Here is a 17,554-nt window from a genome sequence, read left to right as displayed (position 1 = left end):
GTAACTCCCTGCTCTCCATGTGTCAGTATATAATGCCTGCATCTGTAGCTTTCACTCTATGCATCCGAAGAAGTGAGGTTTTTACTCACGAAAGCTTATGCCCAAATAAATCTGTTAGTCTTTTAGGTGCCACCAGACTCTTTGTTGTTTTTGTAGATACAGACTAACACGGCTACCCCCTAATACTATGGAAAGGAGGACATGAGAACAGCAAAACAAGGACACTAGACTTCAGAAATGTGGATTTCAACCAATTCAGTGAAATGGTAGGCACCATCTCATGGAAAGACCAATTAGGAAGAAAAGGAGCCGAAGGGGGCTGGCAGTTCCTGAAAGATGTAATACTGGAGGCTCATCATCAAGCTATTCTAGCACAGAGAAAAGGTAAGAAGAGCCAGAGGAGCCAACGTGGCTGCACAAGGAGCTTTTTAACAATCTAAAAACCAAAATGGATACATACAGGAAATGGAAGGAGGGGCATTTCACCCAGGAAGTATACATGGGAATGGTACGAGCGTGTAGGGACAAAAATCAGAAAGCCCAGGCAAAGAATGAGTTACAGCTGGCAAGGAATGTTAGAGACAACAAGAAGAGGTTCTTCAAATATGTCAGGATGGTGTGGATCTGCTGCTCAATGGAGAAGGTGAGCTGATAACGGAAAATGATAGGAAGGCAGAGCTGCTTAATGCTTACTTAGCTTCAGTCTTCCCCTAAGGGGGAAGGGATGCAGATCTGGATAAGCAAAGAACACGTCAGAGATCTTCTGACCAATTTGAATGAATTCAAATCTGTGGGGCCAGAAGCTATGCACCCAAGGGTACTGAAGGAATTAGCTGAAGAAATCTCGGAGCCACTGGCAATAATATTTGCAAACGCATGGACGACAGTAGAGGTCCCAGAAGACTGGAGAAGGGCTAATGTAGCGCCCATTTTTTAAAAGGGGGGAAAAGGAGGAGCCAGGGAACTACAGACCAGTCTGCCTAACCTTCAACTGTTGGGAAGCTACTAGAGCAATGTATAAAACATTCAATTTGCGAATACCTGGAGGATGAAGGGCGTAACACTAGCAGCCAGCATGGATTCACCAAAAACAAATCATGCCAAGCCAGCTTGATTTACTTTTCTGACGGGATAACTGGGTTGGTGGATGGGGGAATGCAGTGGACATAATATACCTGGACTTCAGCAAGGCTTTTGGCACAGTCCCACATGATATTCTGATAGGTAAGCTGGAGAAATGTGAGCTTGGCAGAACTACACCACTACCCCGATATAATGCTACCTGATATAACACTAATTCTGATATAACGCAGTAAAGCAGTGCTCCGGGGGGTCGGGGCTGCGCACTCCGGCGGATCAAAGCAAGTTCGATATAACACGGTTTCACCTATAACGCAGTAAGATTTTTTGGCTCCCGAGGACAGCGTTATATCGAGGTAGAGGTGTACCATTAGGTGGATACATAATTGGTTAAACAACTGCAAACAAAGAGTAACTATTAATGGAATTAAGTCAGATTGGAGGGAGGTTTCAAGTGAGGTTCTACAGGGGTCTGTTCTGGCTCCGGTGATGTTTAACATCTTTATTAATGATCAGTTGCAGTGGGGGAGGTCCAGGTTGGATATTAGGAAAAACTATTTCACTAGGAGGGTGGTGAAACACTGGAATGCGTTACCTAGGGAGGTGGTGGAGTCTCCTTCCTTGGAGGTTTATAAGGCCCGGCTTGACAAAGCCCTGGCTGGGATGATTTAGTTGGGAATTGGTCCTGCTTTGAGCAGGGGGTTGGACTAGATGACCTCCTGAGGTCTCTTCCAACCCTAGTCTTCTATGATTCTAATAGAGAGCATTCTGATAGATTGGCAGATGACACAAAGCTAGGGGGGCTGCCAACACTTTGGAGGACAGAGCTAAAATACAAAGGGATCTTGACAAATTGGAGAACTGAGCTATAGACAACAAAATAAAATTCAACAAAGACAAATGTAAGATGCTACACTTAAGAGAAGAAAAACCAAATGCACAAAGTGTGGGATAACTGACTTGGCAGCAGCACTGTTGAGAAGGATCTGGGAGTTGTGGTGGATCACAGCCTCAACATGAGTCAGAATGAGATGCTGTTGCAAAAAAAGCAAATGCAATTGAGTATGCGTCCAGTTTGGTCACCAATGTATAGAAAGGATATGGAGAAATTGGAAAGGATCCAGAGGTGAGCAACTTCAAATATTTAAAGGCTGCCATAAAAAAGATGGAGCAAAGTTGTTCTCTCTTGTCACAGAGGGCAGGACAAGAGGCAATGGATTCAAACTTCAGCATAGCAGATTTAGATTAAATCTCAGGAAAAACTTCCTAACTGTTAGGACAATGGAACAGACTGCCTAGGGAGGTTGTGGAAGGTGCTTTGCTGGAGGTTTTCAAAAGGAGGCTGGAGCCATCTGTCTGGGATGGTTTAGACACAACAAATCCTGCATCTTGACAGGGGGTTAGACTAGATGAACTTTGTGGTCCCTTCTACCCCTGTGATTCTAACAAATTTCAAATCTATTTAGCTTTGAAACCTCATCAGGCCTATTTAGTAAAACCTTGTTTTCTGATTAACTCAGCTACTGCCCCCTTGCACTGTAACTCACAATTTATTTATTCATCCCAGGGAAAACACATCTGCAAGCTTAGTGATGTTTTAGATATGCTCACCCTAAGCAGGAGACCCAAGCTCTTCAGCAGGTATAGTATAGTAGCTGCACAATAATTTGACAAGTCTGAAAGATCAGTTGGTCAAAGATATCTTCCTCTCCTGTATGGAATGACCTCTACAACGAGCAGGAGATGTGACACTACAAACAGCCAGAGCAGACCTATCTAAAGAGGGGAAGGAACCGAACTTTCTGACCTACAAACCAAATGCTTTCATGTGTGTCAGGGTCACTCACCAAGGACTGGGTCCATGACACATAGCATCAAAAGTATACCATACACCATACATGCAAGACACAGCAAGGAAATTAAATGCAAGAGAACTACGTTAATGCAACATTGAGATATTAGATGTCAAAATACTGGGGAGAATAGGGAAGGAAAAATGACACTTCTCGAAGCCACATTACGCATTAATATTAAGTTAATAAAGGGGACACCACATACAACAAGACAGAATTCTACCTATGTATGGACAACAGGGCAAATGAAAACAACAATTCTGCATTTCCACAGTGTTTTTGTTTGCAGTCTCAATCATAAAGGCAAATTTATAGTTCTCTGGCCTCCTCATTCATCCAATTTTGTCTGCCTCTAAGGAGGCTAACAACAAATATCCTAACCTCCTAACCCCTACTCTCCAACTCTCCTCTAGGGGATACACCTGACTCTCAGCCAACACCCAGTCAGACCAAAGGCATGAACTCTGCTCTTCCACAGATTTCTTACACCTCAAGTTATTATGTCAGGGTATTTTTATAATGCATCATATATACTCCTCACATTATATCAGTTTTATTAAAATTGAGGAAAAAATACTATTTCCCAGTCATTTTTTTAACCATTGCTGATTATAGTGCATTAAAAGGACATGATCAAATTGTCTATGTCCAAAACAAAGCTCTGGTTAAGAATGATCCACCGTGTGACTCTGGGAGACTATTATTTCATCTATATGTAGGGCCCAAAGTAAGTTATGCAACTTTTAAAAATAAACTATGCAGGTTCAATTTTTAAAAAACACTGAAGGAAGGAGATGGTTCATGTTTTGCTAAATACACAGCTTTACAGACAGGCTGAATGCAGGGCCCAAGGGACCTGACGGTACCCCAGAGTACTGAATTAAAAACTGTTATATCAGTCATTTTCCTTCAAAGGTAAAGAAAACAACATATGAAAAGCCAAGCAGGAGGAAAGTGGTACCTCTGTGAGGGGCCTTGGTCTTCTCTCTACGACAAACTCAGTGTGGCAGAGCTCACAGTAACTAGTGTTGGAGGAGGAGAGCCATTTTTCCAGGCAGCTCTTGTGCACGGTCCCCAGTGTTCCTGTGCAGTCGCAGGGAGAAAGCAGCCCCTCCCCATTTCCACCTTCATGGCAGATTCGACAGATGGGACCATCACTAAAGAAAGAGGCAAATAATGGGATGAAATTGCTGTCAGACTAGGAAGAATGGCACAGCCATGTCCAGAGAACATTGAGAGACATCTCACCATGCCCTGCAAGGGCATGCTAATGCTAGACAAGGTGCTGCATTGTGCTGGAGACTGGGGGACTCTTCAAAGCAAACTGCTGTGGCAGCAGCAGAAATAGCTTCAAAAAGACACACAGTAAATGACGGCATGTGGGCCATGTCAATAACTGCAAGGGCATTACTAAGAGTTACATCTTAGTCTACATTAGTACGTAATGAGGGAGCAAAAATTACAGTGGACGAGAGTCCAGAATGGCTACCTGTACTGCTGGGGAGGCTTCTAAAAAGCACCAGATTAAGATACTATGGATCGATTCAGAGTCTTTATTTTCAAGTGTACACTGTAAACAGAAATATCTCACTAAAGAGCTTAGGGTCTCAGCTCTACGGCATACACAGCAATCGTGCATATCCAAGTCATGAAATCGCAATGTTAAAAATCAGATAATTAAGACTATCGCTTGCTTTCCCCCTCCCACCTACTCACATTCGGATGTGATTTTGGCAGCTGCTGTCTCAAAACCAGCTAGAACTAAAGACCAAGGTTGCATTCGAAATAAAAACAGATCAGAAGCCATGCTCCCAAAAGGCATATCATGTGCTAATAAATAAAAGACCACCCAGCAAAATTAGTGGCATACTAAGCTTCTCTGTCCACCACATTGCAACCAACTCCACCCTCCATTTGTACATGGTCAGTGTATAGTATCCGCTCTGCAGGGCTAGGGGCCTATTTCTTCCTACATGTCTATAGAGGCCGAGCCTAGCACACAGATTGCACTTTAGTAATAATACAATGCAAGAATCATTCCCCTAGTGGTTTGAAATCTCACATAAAACAGACATATTGGAATCAAGTGTGGAGGAAGCCAACACAGTAATCAGAGAGATTTGATTTTAAAGGTCAAGTATCTTCTGACCTGCCAGGACTAGAAAAGCTTTGGAAGACTAGTACAAATACTTTCAGAGCCTTTTAAGTTTTCCAAGCAATGGTCCTGGGTTGTTGATCGAAATGAAAATAGTTCAGTCTGTTCATATATTCCTGAGGGTACCTTTCCCTGGGTCTTTCTGGAATTATGTTATTATGCATTGTTAGCACTGTCCAAGGCTGCTCACCACAGAGTCACTGTTCAAGTAGCTCATAAGAGCATTTACAATTACAGAAAGAGAGACAGAGAAGCACAAAGGACTGGGTTGTGACAACAAAATCTACAGAGAACTCTGGCAAAATGAGAATTTCTGCCTCAAAGATTCACATCGGTTTAGGTGGAATTTGCATTTTCAGTGATGAATCAATGCAATGCATAAAATTAAATTGCATGGAAGTGAAATGTCAGTTCCAGAATGCAAATAATCTGTCTTCAAGGAGTCTGGCCTGGTCATGCTGACTGCCTGGTTACATTGGATCTAGTCTTACATTTAAGTGTTAATTGTTATATTGCCAAGTGTTTAAATTCAATGTAAATATAAGAAGTGTTTTAGGGATCAGTGTGCCAGAAACAGAAAAAGACATAGTGGAATCCCCCCAGGCGCCTCTCCACAGCATCAGGAAAACACTGCAGTGAAACTGCAACAGAAAGGTCATGTTGGGGGAAGTGCCAAGGAGCAGAGGGCGAGGCAACATTGCAGGAAAGTCCCATTCAGGAAAGTTTTCAGAGTAGCAGCTGTGTTAGTCTGTATCCGCAAAAAGAACAGGAGTACTTGTGGCATCTTAGAGGCTAACCAATTTATTAGAGCATAAGCTTTCGAGGGCTACAGCCCACTTCATCGGATGCATTGAATGGAACATATAGTGAGGAGATATATATACAGAGAGAACATGAAAAGGTGGGAGTTGTCTTACCAACTCTAATAGGCTAATTAATTAAGAGAAAAAAAAATCTTTTGTTGTGATAATCAAGATAGCCCATTCCAGACAGTTTGACAAGAGGTGTGAGAATACTTAACATGGGGAAATAGATTCAATGTGTGTAATGATTCAGCCATTCCCAGTCTCTATTCAAGCCTAAATTGATAGTGTCTAATTTGCATATTATTTCAAGTGCAGTAGTTTCTCGTTAGAGTCTGTTTTTGAAGCTTTTCTGTTGCAAAAAAACCAGGAGTACTTATGGCACCTTAGAGACTAACAAATTTATTTGAGCATTTGTCCGGACAGTCTCTATGCAAAAGAATAAATGGACACAAATCTGACATCAGGAATCATAACATTCAAAAACCAGTAGGAGAACACTTCAATCTCTCTGGCCACTCAGTAACAGACGTAAAGGTGGCAATTTTGCAACAGAAAAGCTTCAAAAACAGACTTCAATGAGAAACTGCTGAACTTGAATTAATATGTAAATTAGATACTGGGTGTCCTAAAACACCCAAGATAGACAGGAGCTGGGACAGGGAGTGGGGAGAGCAGGAAGCAGCAGGTGCCACCCTGCACCCAGCTTCTCTACTAGAGAGAGGGTAGGTCAGGGCCTTTGGCTGACACTAGCAGGGATTGGGGAGGTTCAGCACCACTCTCCCACAGCTGCCAGTGGGTAGAACTGAGGAGGTGCAGCTCTGTCCTACCCACTATGTGCTCGCACTGAAGGACGTCTCCCTTCCCTCATACTGCTAAGCCCTGGCTCATGCCATAGTTCGCTCATTGGGACTACCATCAGCTGCTCCTCTCGGGCCTTGATGACTATCCAGTCTTCATGCCATGCAACGGTCATGTACAGTGACCCCGCTTCCCTGCAACTTTGACCACATTGCCACACCCTGGCATCACTTCACCAACCCGTCACCTTCCACGTCAAGTTCAGAGCTCCCCGGGGCACTGAACGTTCCATAGTATACACATGCCCCCATTGTATTCTGCCCATTCTCACTTCCTTGCTCCATCTACTCCCCATACTCTCACCTCCTTCTGCCTCCTGCTTCTGGAACCCTCTGCCAGTGTGCCACAAACCCTCACTCGCTTTCAAATCCCACTTGACACTGCTTGACTCCGTTCCTGGGCCAGCTACTCCTCTTTGCTTGCTCTAGCCAGGCCTTGGATGAAAAAAACAGAACACCATAGCTTAGAAGCCTCATGCAAAACATAAAAGTATCTTTGCTCTCCCTACTTCTGCTCCTTTCTTTTGATCCACAGTGTAATTCCTTCAGGGTATGGGGCAGCGTCTTATTTCAGTCAAGCACCAAGTCCAGTTATGGTGCTATATAAACATGGCTCAGATAAACTATACGCAGCATTAACAACTGAGGTAGTTTAAAAAAAAAAAAAAAACCCAAATCTCAAATATTCTCATGCTTCTGTTATTTGCTAAGAACTGCATCTGTGAGATATTTTATCTTCTCTCTTCCTGTTTGAGAAGTCTCAGATTTCCAGTGTCTTAATATAACCTTGGCTACCAATAAGCAATCCAGTGGATAACATCTGAAAAGCTTTCAAAATAAAAAGGCAAAATTTTGCTGGAACGACACAGGAAATATTTCAAATGTGACTCCATTTTGTGGAGAGATTCCAACCCTGACCTAGCCCCTGTCTCTCTGTCTCTCACGGTTTTAAGATCAGTCACGCTGTTCCTGGTATTGTTTGGTTTCATGAGATCTTGAGGTCAGTTACTGTGGCAGGACACAGTCTATAGTATCAGTAGTATTGTTCCTTCCCTCTTTTCCTATTTTGCTTTCAACAACTCTTCCATTTCACATCCTTATCTGAGCCAAATAAATAAAGCAGTAGTACTAAGTACAGCAGAAGCTCAGAGTTATGGACACCTCGGGAATGGACGTTGTTCGTAACTCTGAACAAGCTGTTGTGGGATGCTCCTCAGGGCAGACTGCTCGGTGCAAGGGCTCAGAGTTCTGCCTGGTGAGCGGGGGTGGGGACAGGCAGCTGGTTCTAGCCCCCTGGCTGCAAAGTTGATGAGTGAGGCACCTGGTCCTTTAAAACTGAGCTGCTCCTCCAGAGTGCAGTGTGCAGGCAGGAACTCTGGCTCTGGCTCCAGCAGCTTATACTCCAGGCCATGTTTCAGTAGCAGCTCGGAAAGTTTCTTTCCCAGACTCTGAGCTTGCAAGCTTGTTCCCCTCCCAGCCAAGAGGGAGGGAGAGGGGAAAACAGCATTCACCACCTCCTACCTGTAAGTGGCTGCCCCAACCCATGGTAAGTAGGGAGTGGGCACTGCGACAGGCAGTCCAGATGTGCCTACCTTTAAAATGCAATACAAGCACCGTACAATACTGTATTTGCTGGTTTGTTTGTGGGGTTTGGGGGGGGGGGGTTGGTCTCCATTGCTGCTTGATAGCTTATTTCCGGTTCCCCATGGTGTCCAGTTGACCGGTCAGTCTCTAACTCTGGTGTTGGTATCATTGAGGTTCTACTGTATTTCACTTGGTTCTGCGGTTACTTTGCTCTCGGTTTGGCTATGTTCACAATCAGGTTCAGCCACATGGCTCTGTTTGACTTCACCAACACCTTAAGTTAGGTGACCAGATGTCCCGATTTTATAGGGACAGTCCCGATATTTGGGACTTTGTCTTATATAGAGTCCTATTACCCTCTACCCCCGTCCCGATTTTTCACACTTGCTGTCTGGTCACCCTAACCTTAAGTAGTTGTGAAAATGCAGAGATTTGAAATAGTGATGCCTGAGTAGGATTCCATTACAGCCATATACACACCCTCACACCAAGAGCCCTAAAAGCAGCACAGTTTACAGATACTATTGCATTTTTATGCTCTGGAATTCCAGACAGAGTTTGCTTAACTGATCCTCATTCCCCCACCTAATTTAAAGTCATGAGCTGTTTCCCACCCAGTAGGATGTCCCAAGTCTTGAATCCAGGCTTAGGAGTTCCCAGTCAGCTGACACATCCTGGCATCCACCCAATGGCTACTGAAACTGGATGGGCTCAGAAGCTAGGGCTATAGCACCAGCCGAGACACTAGCCATGGGAGCTCTGATTGGAGGATTGCCTAGCTCCACCAATTGGTCCAGCTATGCTATTTAAACCAGGAGGAAGAACAGGAAGTTTGTCCCACCAACAAGGTGGTTTCCTGTTGTGCCTGCTTCCTGCACCCAACCCTGTGCCTGCTCTGCTCCTGTCTTACCCCCGCCTTCACTCTGTTCCCACTGTACTCCTGCTCAGTGCTTGATCCTTGCCTCTCCTCCTGCCCTTATGCTTCACCTCCAATACAGTCCTGGCTCCAGCCTGGCCTCCAACTTCTGACCTTGACTCCCATCCAGTTTGACCCTTGGCTCTGGCAGTTAGCATCCGACATCTGCTTTGACCTTCAGCTTTGATTCCTGGTTCTGATACTGGCTTGACCCCTGGCTCTAGAAACTTGCAGTTGACTCTGGTGCTGCTTGGTTTCCTGCCCCACCCTGTATGTCTGCTCCACCCATTAGACCTGTCTCCTGCACTACTAGGCCACACTGCCTGAATCCCAGTCCATAACAGCTTGCTCAGACTGCTTCTCAGGGAGGACCCAGCAGAATGGAATCAGCAAGGCTCACTCTTTCTTCGCAAAGGGAACTCGAGAACTGAGTGGGTACCCCACCTCCAGGCAGACTACCAGGCAACACAGGCCCATCTTGCTCAGTTTACTGAGGAGAATCAGACACTACACTAACAGGCTCTTCAACTCCACGCCAAAAACACTGACCTCGGGGTCCCACTTGCTGTGCCACCCCTCGCACAAGGGCCTGTCACTCCATTGCTAGAACATTTCAATGGGCACCATGGAAAGTTCCAAGGGTTTATAAATCAATGTCGCCTCCAGTTCCGACATTAGCTGCAAATGTACTCTTCCGACCAGGCCAAGGTAGGCCTGGTAGTCAGCCTGCTAACGGGGGAAGCACTGGACTGGACCTCCCCACTATTAGAGGGCATTAGTCCAGTACTAACCTGTTGGGACACCTTCCTACAGGCACTGTTGACCCCCAACATGCTCGAATGGCTGAGGATGCCCAGCAGAGGCAGGGTACTGCTGCCCACATATGCAGCCCACTTTTGCCAACTGGCATCAGACACAGAGTGGAATGAGGTGGCCCACCTATTCCACTTCCAATGGGGTCTGAGTGAGGAGCTCAAGGACACTCTGGCCCCAGCGGAAACCCCAGCAGGCCTGGACACCTTTATAGAGCTGACTATACAATTTGACAACCAGTTGTGGGAAAGGCGTGAGAAGAGAAGTGAGAGTTTCCACTTACCCTGCACGCACCTGCTACAACCACCACACTATTCAGCACGCCAAGCCGATGCAGATAGACTCTGCCCGCTGGCAACTTAACCCTGAAGAAACCTCCAGGCTTAGGAGTCCCCAGACAGCTGCCACATCCTGGCCTGCACCCAATGGCCAACACCTCAATCTATGCTTCTATTATGGCCAGCCAGGCCACTTCGTCTCCACCTGCCTGGCCTGAAAGCTGACTCAAAAGGGTCTGGAGAACAAGCCAACCCAGTCCTGGTCTGAGCTGGGCACAAAGGCAAGATATAACCCTAAGTCCCAAGGCTGAGTCCTGAAGGGATCATGAACTGAATCCCACCAGGTGGGGCCACAACTCCAAGTGCCTGCTAGGCTAAGAATCCTGCACCAGACTTGGCAACTCCCTGTGCATAAGGCCCTCATCAGTTCAGCCACCACAGAAAACTTTATGGACGAGACAACAGACCAGACCCTTATAGTCCAAGTCTGCCTGATAGAAACCATTGATGGGGCCCCCCCAAAATCCTCAGGGCCTGTAGTCACTGAAACCATCCCCCTGAAGGTCACAATCTGGGGGCATCAAGAGACACTGCAATTTGGTGTAATGCTCCCCACATTTCTCCCGATTCTGGGTATCTCCTGGCTAATCCATCACAATCCCCTCATTCACTTGCAGGAATCATGAGTCTCTCTATCCTCAAAGTTCTGTCAACAGCACTGCTGGGATCTGATGGATGGGAAACACCCAGAAGACACCCAGGCCCCATGGGAGGTAGTGATTGGCCTACAGAGATAGGAGGTGGAATCCTTGATTAACTCCCCACCAAATACAGTGATTTTGCTAATGTATGCGGACTCCCTACCTCCCCATCGGGACTACGATTGTCCTATAAACTTACAGCCCGGAGATCCAGTCCCATTTGGCCGGCTTTATGCCATGTCTGAACCTGAGCTAGCAACCTTATATGCATACCTCCAGGAGAATTTGGCCAAGGGTTTCATCCATAAATCCACTTCACCTGCTGGGGTGCCTTTTCTCTTGATGAAGAAGAAAGATGGCAGCCTCCATCTCTGTGTAGATTACCAGGCCTTGAACCAGATATCAGTGAGAAATCGGTACCTGCTCGAATATTCACAAAACTAGACCTTCAGAGCGCATATAACCTTGTGTGCATTAGGCATGGAGACAAGTAGACGACCATCTTTTGGACCCGCTATGGCCATTTTGAATATTTGGTGATGCCACTGGGCTGACAAATGCCCCCTCTACGTTCTATTACTTCATTAATGAGTTATTCTGGGACATCCTAGATCAATACGTAGTAATGTATCCTGATGATATACTTATTTTTTCAGACCGTTCCAAACAGCATACAACTCACGTTCACACCATCTTGGAGTGGCTTCGCCAACATGGATTGTATGCCAAGATGGAAAAAATGTGCCTTCAACGGTGTTTCTACTGACTTCTTGGGATTAATCCTGTCCCTGGAAGGAGTTAAAATTGATCCAGAAAAGGTAAAGGCAGCACCTCGGAACATCCACAAAGTTCAGCGTTTCCTGGACTTCATGAATTTCTACCGCTGGTTCATTTTGAAATTCTCAGAGCAGACTGCCCCTCTGACCACTTTACTCCATAAGAACATCCAGTTCAGTTGGACTCTGGAGGCCCAATGTGCCTTCGAGCACCTAAAACTTGCATTTACTAGCCCACCCTGATACTACACAAGCCTTCATTGTGGAAGCGGACTCTTTTAATGAAGCAACTAGAGCAGTGTTCTCCCAGAGGCATGGGTGCCAGCAAGTGATGCATCCGCATGCTGTTTATTCTAGAAAGCTCACTCCCGCCAAGCAAAACTATGAAATCCTAGACAATGAACTCATGGCTATCAAGCCAACTTTCAAGCAGTGGCGACACTACCTTGAAGGGGCCCGACAGCCGGTCCAAGTGTACACAGACTATAAGAATTTGGAATATTTATAGCAAGTCAAAGCCCTCAATCACAGACAGCTCCGATGGGTCCTGTTCTTCTTCCATTTTAATTTTACAATCTCCTATCATGCAGGTGGTAGGAATGTCAAAGCAGATGCCCTGTCCCAAAAAGTGGAATACTATGCTGGCCAGAAGAAACCCAACCAAGAGATCTCCTACATCCTAAAGTCCCATAACTTCCTCAATGTGACAATGCTCCCGGACCAGTTTGTCCTAATCTGCTCAGCGTCTGCCAAGGGGACTTCCCTCGACGATCAAGAAGCCATCGACCAGGAAGTGCTTGAGCTCCAAGACAGACTGACCTTTGTGAAGGGACATATATATGTTCCCCCTGGCAGTCCCCATGTGACAGCCCTGCAGATGTACCACGATTCCCCCTAGGTGGGGCTGTTCCAAAATGTAGCACCTGGCCTCCTATTTCTTTTGGTGGCCTCACAAGCATATGTAGCCTCCTGTGACTTACGTGTCTGCACTAAGGTGCCACACAACAAACCTTGTGGGCTCGCCCAACCCTTGCCCATCTCACTAGACTTAATTGTGGAGCTACCTGAGTACAATAGAAATATAGCCATCTTAACTATTGTCAATCACCTTGTCAAGGCAGATTCCCCACTCTGGCACTTCAAGTGCAGAAGGTGGGGACCTGCAAGGATTCTAAAAATTAATACTGGCCACTCCAGGCTTGTATTAAAATGTTAAGGTTACAGTTTTTCTCTGATCTTAGATGGGTAGATGCTGCCACCACCCAAGTGCAAAACCCCTTTAAGAACCCAGAAAGATGCACTTGGGAATTCCTTCCTGTTGGGTACCCTCAAGCCCTTTCACCCCCGCCCTGGGAAGAGCTGAGGGGAGGGGGGAAAAAAAAAAGGAAGTCAGCTGTTGCCACCAGCTAATTAAAAACACGTGCACAAACCTCTTAAGAGACAGAACTCCAATCCTGTTCTTAAAAAAAGGTAAATTTTATTAAGAAAGAAAGAAAGAAAGAAAGAAAATACATTGGAAAACTCAGGCTATTGCTAGATTTAAAAAGAGCAAATACAAGAATTAAGCATCAAGAATAGCTTTCTTGAGGTGCAGCTTAAAGGTTACAAACAAAACAAAAGCACCTGGGGTTAGCACAGAGGAATCCACAAGCCATAAAGAAATAAAGATAAACCTAATAGTTTCTTCCTAGACATTTCCTAATCTACTTACATATCTGGGCACTCTCTGGCATGTTTATCATACCAGGCCTTTTGCTCTTGTTCAGCATCCTGTAGGTTTTCTTGAGCAAGGGCTGGAGAGTCCTTGAGGGTGTTTTGCAGGTTGGTTACAAAGTCCAAAATGTTAGTTTCTGGAGAAGAATGATGTAGTTGGTGTTGGTCTGCTTTGAGCAAGGGATTGGACTAGATGACTTCCTGAGGTCTCTTCCAACCCTAATCTTCTATGATTCTAAGATGTAACCACCTGCCCCCGCCCCCACTGCTGCTTCACCAACTGTAATGGCCCCTTAATTTTGTGGCCATAAATGAGTTCAAAGGGTGAAAATCCCAAACTGGGATGTGGTACGGCCCTGTAGGCCCTGCAAAGAGCAACTGCTGCAACACTAGGTCCCGATCATTGGCGTGCTTATTCACGAATTTATGTATCATGGCCCCCAAAGTCCCATTAAACTTCTGCACTAGGCCATTTGTTTGATGGTGGTAAGGGGTGGCAACCAAGTGGTTCACCCCATGAGCTTCCCAAAGACATTTCATGGTCCCTGCCAGGAAGTTAGTTCCCGAATCCATAAGGATGTCTGAGGGCCAACCTATCCTGGCAAAAATGTCTGCCAATGCCTGGCTCATGCTTTTAGCCCTGGTGTTGCTTAGAGCTACTGTTTCCAGCCATCGGGTGGCAAAATTCATGAAGGTCAGTATGTAAGCTTTCCTCTGGGTGTTTTCTTAGGGAAAGGACCCAGAATATTCAGTTACACGCTGAAATGGTATCTCAATTATGGGGAGTGACTGGAGGGGGGGCCGTGACCTGATCTTGGCTTTTCCACCCTCTGGCACACCTTACAAGACCAGACATAGGTAGAAACGTCCTTGCCCAAATGGTCTTTGGTCCTATTCACCCCAGCATGGCCACTAGGGTGATTGTGGGCTAAGCGCAAGAGTGTTTCCCTATACTTAGTTGGAACTACCAACTGTCTCTAAGGATGCCAGTCCTCCTTGTGCCCACCAGAAAGGGTTACTTTGTATAAGAGTCCTCCTTCTACAACAAACCTGGACCTATCGGAAGAGCTGAGAGGCAGTGGGTCACTCCGTGCCACCGTCCAAGCTCCATTGAGGCTTTCATCTGCTTCCTGCTCTGCCTGGAACTGCTCCCTTGATGCTGGAGACATTAGTTCCTCGCTGGGTTGTGGACTTGGACCCCTGGAAGCAATGCAGGTGATGGGGGTGTTTCCATCGATTGTGAACCGCTCTCCGCTAGTGCACTAGGTTGTATTTCAGGCTCTGGTTGAGCTTCTTGTGCTGGTTTAGCTGCTGCTGCTGTTGCTGTTGCTGCTGCAGGCTCTGTGGCGCCCTTTGGTGCTGGCTCCCCTGACTCTGGTGCGGTTGCAAGCACGGGCTCTGGTGCTGACTGCTCCGTCGGTTCCGATCCTTGGGCTGGTTCTGGCTGGGTCCCAGGAACTGGATCTACAACCGCTGTCAGACTCTGGTCTGGGGTCTGGTTCCACCACCTCTGGCTGGGTCCCCGGGCCTGTGGTATCAGGGGACACGGAGTGGGTTCTTGTAGGAGGCTCAAGAATGGGGTTGTGTGTGGAGGCCTGTTTAGTCTGGCTGCGGGAGACCATCCCCACTCTTTTCGTTAGCCTCGCATGGTTGGCTAAGTCTTCTCCCAGCAGCATGGGAATGGGATAATCGTCAGACTGCAAAAGTCCATAATCCTGACCAGTCCTTGTACTGGACAGGCAACTTGGCTGTAGGCAAATTAAAAGAATTGGCCTTGAAGGGTTGCACTGTCACTTGGGCCTTTGGGTCGACGAATTTGGGGTCCACTAGGGACTGATACCTGTGCTCCAGTGTCTCTCCACGCAGTAATCTTCCTCCCGCCCACACTCACAGCTTCCCTTTGCTCTGGGGGTATTTGCGAGGCTCTCAGTGGGACCTCGGGGTGATGAGTTGCAGTCAGCCTTCATATGCCCCAGCTCATTACATTTAAAGCATCGCCCAGCTGACTGTGGGCTGGGGCGAGGTGGATGGTTGGAGAGTAGGGTGGTAGGACGAGAGGGCATCTGGGGTTTTCCTGGCTGGGTGGAGGGCTCCTCCTTGTGAGGTGGGGCCTTGGGCTGACTTTGATGGTTGGGTGTTATTTCAGGTTGCCCCTTCTGGTATCCGCACCAACTGCTACTAGCTTTCTTCTCCACCATCTCCACTCATTTGGCTCCGATCTCCCCCCCTCAATTACAGTTTTGGGCTTCCCATCTAGGATGCACTTTTCTATTTCCTCAGGAACACCCTCTAAGAACTGCTCCATTTGTATTAGGAGAGACAGATATTCCAGAGACTTAACATTTGCTCCCAATATCCAGGCATCCCAATTTTTTCAATGTGGTAGGCATGTCAGGAAAATGTCACATCTGGTTTCCACCTTAGGGCTCTGAACCGCCGACGGGCATGCTTTGGTATTAGCCCCATCCTAATTCTGGTCTTTTGTTTAAAAAGTTCGTACTCGTTCATGTGTTCTTAAGGCATTTCAGCTGCCACCTCTGCTAAGGGTCCACTGAGTTGTGGCCTCAGCTTCACCATATACTGGTCTGGAGAGATGTTGTACCCCAAGGCAGGATCTTTCAAAATTTTCTAAGGCGGCCTTTGCATCATTGCCTACCTTGTATGTGGGGAATTTCTTGGAATGGGGAGTGGTACCTGGAGGAGGATTGCTAGGGCTACCTGGTTGACCCAGCTTAGCCTTTTCCAGCTCTAAGCGCTTCAGCTGCAGTTCCGCCTCCAAGCACTTCATCTCTTTCCTTTCCTCCACTTCCAAGCACTTCTCCTCCGCTTCAGCTGCCAAGCACTTCATCTCTAGGAAGAAATTCCTGTCTTCCACAGTTAGAACTCGGCCTGGGTTAAGGGCATCCCTCCATCCTGGCACTGGGATCTTGGGTTGGGGAGGGCTGACCCTTCCCTCCTGGGAAATTCCCGGTCCCCCATCCCCTCCCTGCATTTCTGTCATGGAGCTGGATGTCTGGGCTTGATCTGGGTTGGTCTTCTCCGTGGCGTACCACTTTCGGAAGACTGGTTGCTCTAGGGTTTCGCAACCTCATGCAAAGGGCTGCCCTGTTGCCACAAAGCTAGAAAAAAAAAAAAACTGCTTGTTGGGCTCCCTGGCTTAGTAGGCTGAACCCTTTGCATGCCTGTTCCCCCTCAGCCAGCAAAGAAAAGAAAGAGGGAAAAAAACAAAACCCTCTCAGGCTTTGCAGGCTGCCAAAAGGAAAAATGTGTCCTTTTAAAATCCCGAGGTCTTTGCTTCTGGTTCAAAATGATCCCACTGCTCTGCCACCATGTCAAGGCTGATTCCCCACTCTGGCTCTTCAAGTGCAGAAGGTGGGGGCCCGCAAGGATTCTAAAAATTAATACTGGCCACTCCAGGCTTGTATTAAACTCCCAACGTTACAGCTTTTCTCTGACCTTGGATTGGTAGATGCTGCCACCACCCAAGTGCAAAACTCCTTTGAGAACCCAGGGAGGCATACTTGAGAATTCCTTCCTGTGGGGTACCCTCAAGCCCTTTCACCCCCCCTCCGGGAAAGAGCTGGGGGAAAAAACCCAAGGAAATCAGCTGTTGCCACCAGCTAATTAAAAAAAGCATGTGCACAAACCTCTTAAGAGACAGAACTCCAATCCTGTTCTTAAAAAAGGTAAATTTTATTAAGAAAGAACGAAAGAAAGAAAATAAATAAATACATAGAGTTAAAAAGAGCAAATACAAGAATTAAGCATCAAGAATAGCTTTCTTGAAGTGCAGGTTAAAGGTTACAAGCAAAACAAAAGCACCTGGGGGTTAGCACAGAGGAATCCACAAGCCATAAAGAAATAAAAAAGATAAACCTAATCGCGCCTTTCTAGACATTTCCTGATCTAATTACATCTCTGGGGTTTTAAATAAGTAGTTTTTAGGTATGATACAAATGATTTTTCATACCTGGCCCAAAGCTTCTTACAGTATTGCTGCTCTGTCCCCCTCTCCCCAGGAG

At 46.5% G+C, this 17,554-nt stretch overlaps 1 protein-coding gene across 6 annotated transcripts in view; it reads right to left on the bottom strand.

Annotated features, from left to right (window-relative positions):
* MARCHF2 (membrane associated ring-CH-type finger 2) overlaps positions 1-17,554 on the bottom strand; it is a 69,227-nt gene that overhangs the window by 31,649 nt on the left and 20,024 nt on the right. For 5 of the 6 annotated variants that reach the window (XM_034754928.1, XM_034754932.1, XM_034754929.1 and 2 more), the window contains one exon: positions 3,895-4,090. The exons of the other annotated variant lie outside the window; for it this stretch is intronic. In XM_034754928.1, coding sequence (XP_034610819.1) covers positions 3,895-4,090 — 196 coding nt within the window. The remainder of the gene's footprint in view (positions 1-3,894; positions 4,091-17,554) is intronic. 6 annotated transcript variants of the gene reach the window in all.

This window comes from Trachemys scripta, chromosome 22 (genome assembly GCF_013100865.1).
Source record: "Trachemys scripta elegans isolate TJP31775 chromosome 22, CAS_Tse_1.0, whole genome shotgun sequence".
Classification (NCBI taxonomy): Eukaryota; Metazoa; Chordata; order Testudines; family Emydidae; genus Trachemys; species Trachemys scripta.
The sequence above is the reverse complement of the archived record's forward strand: the minus strand, read 5'-3'. Positions and strand labels throughout refer to the sequence as shown.